This window comes from Sturnus vulgaris, unplaced genomic scaffold, assembly GCF_052056855.1.
Source record: "Sturnus vulgaris isolate bStuVul1 unplaced genomic scaffold, bStuVul1.hap1 Scaffold_2038, whole genome shotgun sequence".
NCBI classification, from domain to species: Eukaryota; Metazoa; Chordata; class Aves; order Passeriformes; family Sturnidae; genus Sturnus; species Sturnus vulgaris.
The window spans coordinates 26,075-36,060 of record NW_028276218.1 but is presented as its reverse complement, the minus strand read 5'-3'; the positions used below and the strand labels follow the sequence as shown (position 1 = coordinate 36,060).

At 52.3% G+C, this 9,986-nt stretch overlaps 1 protein-coding gene across 1 annotated transcript; it reads right to left on the bottom strand.

Annotated features, from left to right (window-relative positions):
• Window positions 1-3,452: 3,452 nt before the first annotated feature.
• Window positions 3,453-9,618, bottom strand: DSN1 (DSN1 component of MIS12 kinetochore complex). Its single transcript, XM_088158448.1, has 10 exons — window positions 9,456-9,618; window positions 8,843-9,079; window positions 7,652-7,725; window positions 6,362-6,434; window positions 5,556-5,643; window positions 4,817-4,876; window positions 4,344-4,415; window positions 3,830-3,968; window positions 3,655-3,742; window positions 3,453-3,563 (listed from the first exon to the last, which is right to left on the bottom strand). Exons 1-10 carry the CDS (start codon window positions 9,616-9,618, stop codon window positions 3,472-3,474), a joined length of 1,086 nt encoding a protein of 361 aa, XP_088014574.1. The 3' UTR covers window positions 3,453-3,471.
• Window positions 9,619-9,986: the final 368 nt, after the last annotated feature.

Here is a 9,986-nt window from a genome sequence, read left to right as displayed (position 1 = left end):
TGGGTGGGTTCGGCAGCCTCGGGTGGGCTCGGCTGCTCTTCGGGTGGGTTCGGCCGCTTCGGGTGGGCTCGGAGAGGCTTCGGCTGCCTCGGGTGGGCTTCGGGAGGCTTCGGGAGGGTTTCAGGGAGGGTTCGGGGGGGTTCGGGAGGGTTCGGGCGGTTCCGGGCGGGCGCGGCGCGAGCGCCAGGTGCGGGGAGGGGGGGGTGGGGGGGAAGGTGGGGGCGGGGCGCACCTGCGGTCACGTGATCGGGGAGAGGGATGGGGAGGCCACGCCCCCTTTTCTCCGGAGCGCGGGGGAAAAAAGGGGCGGGGCTGGGAAAGGGACTGGGAATACTGGGAATGCTGGGAATACTGGGAATGGTGGGGGGATACTGGGAATACTGGGAATACTGGGGAGATGCTGGGAATGCTGGGGGGATTGGGAATACTGGGAATACTGGGGGAGACTGGGGAGACTGGGAATGGTGGGGGGATACTGGGAATACTGGGAATGCCGGGGGATTGGGAATGCTGGGATACTGGGAACACTGGGAATACTGGGGGAGACTGGGGGGAACTGGGAATATTTGGAATGCTGGCGGGGCTGGGAATATTGGGGGGATTGGGGACACTGGGAGGGACTGGGGATACTGGGGGGACTGGGACCACTGTGTCCCCCCATGTCCCCAAGTCGGTGTCCCCATGTCCCTGTCAGTGTCCCCATGTCCCTGTCGGTGTCCCCGTGTCCCTGTCGGTGTCCCCATGTCCCTGTCAGTGTCCCCGTGTCCCCGTGTCCCCGTCGGTGTCCCCATGTCCGTGTCCGGTGTCCCCATGTCCCTTTCAGTGTCCCCCTGTCCCTGTCAGTGTCCCCATGTCCCCGTGTCCGTGTCAGTGTCCCCATGTCCCCGTTGGTGTCCCCGTGTCCGTGTCAGTGTCCCCATGTCCGTGTGAATGTCCCCATGTCCGTGTCCGGTGTCCCCATGTCCCTGTCAGTGTCCCCATGTCCGTGTCCGGTGTCCCCCTGTCCCTGTCAGTGTCCCCGTGTCCCCATGTCCGTGTCCGGTGTCCCCATGTCCCTGTCAGTGTCCCCGTGTCCCTGTCAGTGTCCCCCTGTCCCTGTCAGTGTCCCCATGTCCCCGTTGGTGTCCCCGTGTCCGTGTCCGGTGTCCCCCGGCCCCTCCCCGTGTCCCCATGTCCCTTTCAGTGTCCCCGTGTCCGGTGTCCCCATGTCCCTTTCAGTGTCCCCCTGTCCCCGTGTCCGTGTCCGGTGTCCCCATGTCCCTGTCAGTGTCCCCGTGTTCCCATGTCCCCGTTGGTGTCCCCGTGTCCGTGTCCGGTGTCCCCCGGCCCCTCCCCGTGTCCTATTTTCCTCCGCGGCCATGGCAACGCGGGGACCGACACGGGACACGGGGACACGGCGGGGGGGACACGGCGGGGACAGGGGAAGGGACAGGAGGGGACAGAGAGGGACAGGGGGACAGGGATGGGGACACAGAGAGGGACAGGGGAACATGGCAGGGACAGGGATGGGGACAGAGAAGGGACACGGTGGCATCAGCAGGGACGTGAAGGGGACACGGGAAGGGACCTGGGGACACCAAAGGGGACACGGAGGGGACACCATGGGGACCTGGCGACACCATGGGTGGCACCACGGGGACTTGGGGACACAGAAGGGACCTGGAGGGGACACGGGAAGGGACCTGGGGGGACAGAGGGGACATGGAGGGGACACCATGTGGACACAGGAAGGGACCTGGGGACACCAAAGGGGACACCGAGGGGACTTGGGGACACCACGGGTGGCACCACGGGGACTTGGGGACACTGAGAGTGGCACTGTGGGGACACAGAGGGGACACCACAGGGACCTGGAGGGGACTTGGGGACATCAAGGGACACGAAAGGGACACCGAGGGGACACCGAGGGGACTTGGGGACACCACGGGTGGCACCACGCGGACTTGGGGACACCGAGAGTGGCACCGTGAGGACACGGAGGGGACACAAAAGGGACTTGGGGACACGGAGGGGATTTGGGGACACCACGGGGACTTGGGGACACGGGCGGTGCCACCCCGCGGGGTGGGGGAGGGGCGCCGGGTGTTCCCCTCCCCTCCCCCCCCCCCTTTCCCCCATTCCCCATTCCCAGCCCGGCCGGTCCAACTGGTTAAACTGGGAGTGGGGGAGGGGCGGGCCGGGCACACCCGAGGTGGGGGAGGGGAGGGGGAGGGAAGGGTGGGGGAGGGGCAGCGCGGGGTCTCCCCCGCCCCTCCCCCACCCCTCCCCCCCCCCCCGTTAATCCGCGGCCGCCGGGGCCCCTTAAGAGGCTTAAAATGAACCCGGGGGGGGGAGGGGAGGCTCCCAAAATCCCCTCCCCCCACCCCCAAAATTCCCACCCCTCCCCCACCCCCCCCAGCACCCAAATTTCCCCTCCCCCCCCCCCAAATAAAAGCTCCTCCCCCTTCTTCTGTGTCGCCCGAATTTATTTGGGGACGACCCCGCCAGATGTTGGGTGCTGGTCGCCATCCAGATGTTTGGGGGGGGGGGTAGGGTCGCCACCACGTCGCCCCTTCCCCCTTTGAGCCTTGTCCAGATGTTTTTGGGGGGTCCCTCCTCCACTGGGCAGGGCCCTCATCCAGATGTTGGGGCTCTCCATCCCGACACTGGGGGGCCCCCGTCCAGATGTTGGGGGTCCCACCACCCCACCAGCGTTTCCATCCAGATGTTGGGCTCCTCACCCAAGTGTCAACGTCCCCCATCCAGATGTTGGGGTCCCCACCCTGACCCTTGGCGGGGGGGGGGTGTCCCCGTTCCAGATGTTGAGGTCCAGCCCAAATGTCCAGGACCCCACCGTGGACCTTTGTCTTCCCATCCAGATGTTGAGGTCCTCACCCAAATTTCAATGTCCTCCTCCCCCCCCCCCCCCAATCCAGATGTTGCTGCCCAGCCAAAATGTCGAGGACCCCACCCTGACCTTGGTGGTGTCCCCATCCAGATGTTGCCGTCCTCACCCCGATTTCGGGGTTTCCCCCATCCAGATGTTGGGGGGGGTGGGGTGTCCTCCACCCTGACCACGGGATCCTCATCCAGATGTGGGGGTCCCACCCCAGGGGTCCCCATCCAGATGTTGGGGTCCCCACCCAGATTCCGAGTTCCGCGTTCCAGATGTTGGGGTCCCCGTTCCAGATGTCCAAAATTTCAGCCCGCCCCATCCAGATGTGGGGGGGTCCCGCCAGGCCCCCTCCCCCTCCGCCCTGCGATTGGCCGATCCCTCTTGATTGACACCCGCGCCAACCAATCAGCGCCGCGCACGCCCAAACCCGGCATAAAATAAAAACTAAAAAACCCCCAAAAAAACCCTAAAAAAATCCCCCAAAAATCCAAAAAAACTCCAAAAAAATTCCAAAAAAACCCCCAAAAAATCCCCCAAAACCCCGAACCCGGGAATATTTTGAGGACAAACCGGGGGATTTTGGGGATTCTCTGTTTTTATTCCCCCTCCTGGGGCAGCCCCCGTTGGGGTTTCAGCTCCAGCAGCCTCCGCACGGGGGATCCCTGCAGCTTCCGGAACGTTCTGGAAGCTGGAAAAAAACAAAAACCCCAAAAAAATCCTTTAAATTTCCAGTTTTCCACCCCAAAATTCCCAGGATTTAGGGGAGGAAATTTGCTCACCCAGCTGCTCTGAGAGCCCTGTCAGGAATCTCCTGCTCTCCTTGTGGAATTCCAGCACCATTTTCCCGGCCTGCTGTGCCTCCTCCACCTGAGAATCCCAAAAATTCTCATTAAAACCCTCCAAAATTTCCCAAAATTCCCAAATCTGGGGGTTTTTCCCCCAAAAAATCCTCACCAGGAGCTGCAGGGATTCCAGGACCGGGCCCTGCTGGGCCAGGATTTGTCCATAGTCGGGTTTGGAGTCCAAAATTTGGGATTTGGGAATTTCTGGAGGGGTCCAGGGGGGGTTCCCGGCTCGGAGCTGCTCCAAATTCCTTAAGGAGGGAAAAAATGGGAATTAATTTTGGGGATGGCAGGTGGGAAATGTGGGAATTTTGTGGTTCCAGGTGGGAATTTTAGGATGGCAGGTGGGAATTTTATGGTTCCAGGTGAGAATTTGGGATTGCAGGTGGGAATTTTGGGGTTCCAGGTGTGAAATGTGGGAATTTTGGGATTGCAGGTGGAAATTTTGTGGTTCCAGGTAAGAATTTTGTGGTTCCAGGTGGGAATTTTGGGGTTCCAGGTGGGAATTTGGGATTGCAGGTGAGAATTTTGGGGTTCCAGGTGGGAATTTTGGGATTCCAGGTGTGAAATGTGGGAATTTTGGGGTCCCAGGTGGGAATTTTGGGGTCCCAGGTGGGAATTCTCACCTGGAGGCCTCCTGGGAGTGCTGCAGGTGCTGCTGCAGGAGCTGATCCCAGGCCTGGAGCTCCCCTGAGAGACTGGGAGGGGAAAAAGGGGGGACAGGTGAGGGACAGGTGAGGTTCAGGTGTCCCCAAGTTTATCCCAGGTGTGTCCCCAGGTATCTCCAGGTGCCCTCAGGTGTGTCCCAGGTGTGACCTCCCCACCCCAGATGTGCCCAGGTGTCCCCAGGTGTGTCCCAGATGTCACTTCCACACTCCAGATGTGCCCAGGTGTCCCCAGATTTGTCCCAGGTGTGTCCCAGATGTCACCTCCCCACTCCAGGTGTGTCCCCAGGTGTGTCCAGGTGTGCCCAGGTGTGTCCCAGATGTCTCCAGGTCCCCCCAGATTTGTCCCAGGTCTCCCCAAGTTTGTCCCAAATGTCCCCAGGTGTCCCCTCCCCACTCCAGGTGTGTCCCCAGGTGTGTCCAGGTGTGCTCACCTGGCCATGAGAGCCTTCACCTGAGCCACGGATTCCTCCAGGGCTGGATCCAAGGAATCCCTGCAAGAAAAGAATCCAAAATTTCCCAAATTTTTGGGCAAATCCAGAGAAAATTTAAAAAAAAAAAAAATCCCAAATTTTGGGGCAAATCCACTGAAAATCCAAAAAAAAAAAAAAAAAAATTCCCAAATTTTGGGGCAAATCCAGCCAAAATTCCCAAAAATTCCATTGGAGAAGCTCCTGGATTGCCTCAAAAATCAGCCCCAAAATCCCAGGATTTTTTTTTTGGGGGGGGGGGGGGGGGGGTGGAAATTCTGGGAATTTGGGATGGAAGGGAAAGGCAAAGGAAAAAAAAAAAATTCCTGGAATTAAGAAAATTCTGGGATTTTCGGTGATGGAGCAGTTCCTAAAAAAAATCTTCAAATTAACAAAATCCTTGGAGTTAACCCAAAATTCCTGGAATTGCCCCCAAATCCTGGGAATTTTCAGAGGACGGAGCAGCTCCTAAAAATCCCAAAATTGACCCAAAATCCCGGAATTTACCCCAAAATCCTGGAATTTTTTGGCACTTCCAGGGCCTTAAAATCCCAAACGTGCCCCCAAATCCCAGAATTTTCCAGGCTGGAAAAACCCCAAATTCTCCCAAATCCAAAATTTTTTTGGGGGGATTTCTTTGGATTTTGGCTCCTCCCAGCCTGGAAATTCCCAATTTTTGGTTTTTTTTGCCCCAAATTCTCACCCTGGGGGTTGTTCCAGGCAATTCCCGAGGGTCCCATCCTGGAGCAGCCTCTGGAGCAACCTCTGGAATTCCTCAGAGCCCACCTGGACTGGGGGAAAAAATGGGAAAAAAAATGGGAAAAATGGGGTTAGAAACCACCCTGGAGTTAATTATTTAGCAATTATTAATTAATTGTTTGATTATTTTTTGGTGGGATTTAAAGATTTTTTTGTTTTCCTGATTATTTTGACCCAAATTCCTGAATTTTTGAGGAATCAGAAACATCCAAGAATCCCCCAAAACGTTTTTTGATCCTTCCCCAATTAATTATTGATTAATTATTACATAATTACTAAACAGTTAATAATTAATTATTAATTAATTCCGCTTTTCCTCATGCTATCTTTTTTTTTTTTTTTTTTTTTTTAAACCCCAAATTCCCGATTTTTTGGGGGGAATCAGAAACTTCCAGGAATCCCTCAGGATCCTTTTTCATCCTCCCCTAATTAATTATTAATTAACTATTAATTAATCCCCGATTTTTAATGGAATTTAGCAATCAGCTCCTCCACTTCTGCCCATTTTCCTGATTTTTTTTCTTTTTAACCAAAAATTCCAGAATTTTTGTGAAATCAGAAATTCCAGGAATCCCTCAGGACCCTTTTTGATCCTCCCCCCCAAAAAATTAATTATCAATTAATTCTTAATTAACTCCCCAAATTCCCAAATTTTTGAGGTTGCCCCACCCCCTTTGGGAGTTGGAAATTTGGGATTTTGAGGGGGAAAATCCCAAATTTTGGGAATTTTGGAAGCCCCAAATTCCTCACCTTTGGCAGCAAAAGCCTCGGGGTCGAATCCTTCGGATTCCTCCAGGACCTGCTTCAACTTCTGGGCTGAAAACTGAGGGGAAAAATGGGAAAAATCCAACAAAAAACGGGAAAAATTGGAATTATCCAACCAAAAAATGGGAATTATCCAGCAAAAAATGGGAATTATCCAACAAAAAATGGGAAAAATTGGAATTATCCAACAAAAAAATGGGAATTATCCAACAAAAAATGGGAAAAATTGGAATTATCCAACAAAAAATGGGAATTATCCAGAAAAAATGGGAAAAATTGGAATTATCCAACAAAAAATGGGAATTGTCCAGAAAAAAATGGGAATTATCCAACAAAAAATGGGAAAAATTGGAATTATCCAACAAAAAAATGGGAATTATCCAACAAAAAATGGGAAAAAATGGAATTATCCAACAAAAAATGGGAATTATCCAACAAAAAATGGGAAAAATCCAACAAAAAATGGGAAAAAATGGGAATTATCCAACCAAAAAATAGGAATTGTCCAGCAAAAAATGGGAAAAATTTGAATTATCCAATAAAAAAAGGGGAAAATTGGAATTATCCAATAAAAAATGGGAATTGTCCAGAAAAAAATGGGAATTATCCAACAAAAAATGGGAAAAAGCCAACAAAAAATGGGAAAAATTGGAATTATCCAACAAAAAAATGGGAATTATCCAACAAAAAAATGGGAAAAATGGGAATTATCCCACAAAAAATGGGAATTATCCAGCAAAAAATGGGAAAAAATGGAATTATCCAACAAAAAATGGGAATTATTCAACAAAAAAAAGAGAAAATATTGGCTTTTATCCTGATTTTTGAGGCTTAAAACAAAGATTTGGGAGGAAAAAGGAGCTCAAATTCTTTTTTTTTTTTGTCTTTGATTCAGGGAAAGGAACCCAAGAAAATTTTTGGGGGTAAAATTCCAGGATTTTGGTGAATTTTAACGTTTTAGGGACCTGGGGTTGTCAGAGAATTCCAGGATTTTGGAAGCAATTCCATGATTTTTGTGAATTTTAGGATTTTCAGGAGCTGCTCCAGCCCAGAAAATTCCAAAAAATTCCAGAATTTTGGTAAATTCCAGGATTTTGGTGAATTTTAGGATTTTTTTGGAGCTGCTCCATCCCTGGAAATGCCAAAAAATTCCAGGATTTTGGGTGAATTTCAAAATTTTGGCTTAATTTAAGATTTTTAGGAGCTGCTCCACCCCTGGAAAGACCAAAAAATTCCAGAATTTTGGGTAAATTCCAGGATTTTGGGTGAATTTACCTGGAAGCTGGAGAGGAGGAGGAGGGAGAGACGTTGGATTTCAGGAAGCTCCAGGCTGATGGATTTGCTCAATTCTGGAGAGAAAAAATTGGTTAAAAATGGTGAAATTCCCCCAAAAATTAACTGGAATTTGGCCCAGAATTCCCCCATTAAGCAGCTGGGGTGGGAAAAGCAGGAAAAAAAGGAGGAAAAATCAAATTTAAGGAGGAAAACGGGGGAAAAGAAGAGGAAAAATGGAATTTAAGGGGGAAATTGGGAAAAACAAAAAAGAAAAGTCACAATTTAAAAGGCCAGAAATGGGGAAAAATCAAATTTAAGAGTCAAGAATGGGGGGAAAAATAGGAAAAAATCCAATTTAAGGGGGAAGAATGGGGAAAATTTGAAACAGGAAGAGGAGAAGTCACATTTAAGGATCAAGAGGAGGAAAAAAAGTCAAATTTAGGGGTCAAAAATGGGGAGAAATGGGGAAAATGACAGGGAAGAGTCACATATAAGGAGAAAAATGGGGGAAAGTGAGGGAAAGTCACATTGAAAGAATAAAAAAGGTAGGAAATGGGAAAAAGAGAGGGGGAAAAGTCACATTTAAGGATCAAAAATAGGGAAAAGAGGAAAAAGGGAGAGGAAAAGTCCCATTTAGGGAAAAAAAATGGGAAAAGAAAAAGTACATTTAAAGGGGAAAAAATGGGAAAATAAAGGGGAAAAAACACATTTAAGGGGAAAAACGGGAAAAGAAAGAGGAAAAGTACATTTAAAGGGCTAAAAATGGGAAAATAAAAGGGAAAAGCCACATTTAAGGGGAAAAACGGGAAAAGAAAGATGAAAAGTCCCATTCAGGGGAGAAAAATAGGAAAAAAAAAGATGAAAATCCCATTCAGGGGAAAAAAAAATAGGAAAAGAAAGAGGAAATGTCCTATTCAGGGGAAAAAAAATAGGAAAAAAAAAGATGAAAATCCCATTCAGGGGAAAAAAAATAGGAAAAGAAAGAGGAAAAGTCCCATTCAAGGGGGAAAAAAGGGGAAAAAAATGGAGGAAAAAAAAGGCACAAACTTCAAAATCCTCATTGACAGAAGGCTCAGCGCAGCCCCTCAACCCCGTGCCCACTCCCAAGGAGGATTTTAATTCCGAGCACCCTCATTAATCACTAATGAAGGCACCCTAATTAATCGCTAATGAAGGTCCCGAAGCACGAACCGGTGATGTCGTGGTGCACGGGGGGCAGCGATTTGCGGCGGGATCGCCTCCCCTTGAGGCTGGAGCGGCGCCAGGAGCGGCGCTTGCGCTGAGGGGTGGCGACAATTGGCGACAAACTGAAGGAATTGGGTGGCCCGGGGCTGCTCGGGGCTCTTTTCTTCCTGCTGGAGGAGCTCGGGCTTCGTTTTGTGTCGGGTGATTTCAAAAACGCCTCAGCGCCCGCTGCCGAGTCCGGATCTGAGGGGAAAAGAAGCGCAATTAAAAGGGAAAAACACTCGGTGATGGCCGGGCTGCCTTTGCCACTCGGGATTTCTTGGTTTTATGAGAGGAATTTTTTATTTACAAGTTTCAGAGCGCGGCTTTTAGGGTTTGAATTGTAGCCGGGAGGAACGGGAGCGCTGATGGCACCTGAGGGGCATCCACATCACCCAAACAACTCCTCCCTCCACCGAGAGCAGCCATTGCCTCCCCTTCCCTGCCCTTACCTGGCGCTGCCCCTCCGCTCTCAGGGTTGGCTCCGCCGGGGCATCGCTGAGGGGAAAAACCATTACCGGGCTGGAAGCGCGGCCGCCCCGCGGCTCCCCCGGCCGGGCCGAGCCTCTCCGGTTCTCACCTCGTCCTCCCGTGGCCCGGCCGAGCCCCGCGGGGACGGAGCAGGGGCCGGGCCGGGGGAGCCGCCGGCTCCCGCCGCTGCCTCCGCCATGGAGTTTTCCCGCCGCCCGCCTTTCCCTCAGCGCCTTGCGCATGCGCGGAGCCCGCGCCGGCTTCGCCGCCATCACGGCGCAGGCGCGGGGCCGTGCTTTGCCCTCACAGCGAGCGCGCGCTGAGCCCGCTCCGCCCCTTTCCCGCCCCTCACAGCGAGCGCGCGCTGAGCCCGCTCCGCCCTTTTCCCGCCCCTCACGGCGTTCCCGCCCTTTTCTCTCCCCTCACGGCGTTCCCGCCCTGTCTCCGCTCCTCATGGTGTTCCCGCCCTTTTCCCGCCCCTCACGATCTTCCCGCCCTTTTCCCGCCCCTCACGATCTTCCCGCCCCTCACGGCGTTCCCGCCCTTTTCTCTCCCCTCACGGCGTTCCCGCCCTTTTCTCACCCCTCACGATGTTCCCGCCCCTCAAGATCTTCCCGCCCTTTTCCTGCCCCTCACGGCG

Excerpts from the sequence above, each read along its gene's own strand:
- DSN1 (XM_088158448.1), bottom strand. The coding sequence starts at position 9,618 with ATGGCGGCGAAGCCGGCGCGGGCTCCGCGCATGCGCAAGGCGCTGAGG. Across the intron at positions 7,726-8,842 it reads CGTGCACCACGACATCACCG|AATTGAGCAAATCCATCAGC; the intron begins GTTCGTGCTTCG and ends TTTTCTCTCCAG. Across the intron at positions 5,644-6,361 it reads CGAGGCTTTTGCTGCCAAAG|TCCAGGTGGGCTCTGAGGAA; the intron begins GTGAGGAATTTG and ends TTTTTCCCCCAG.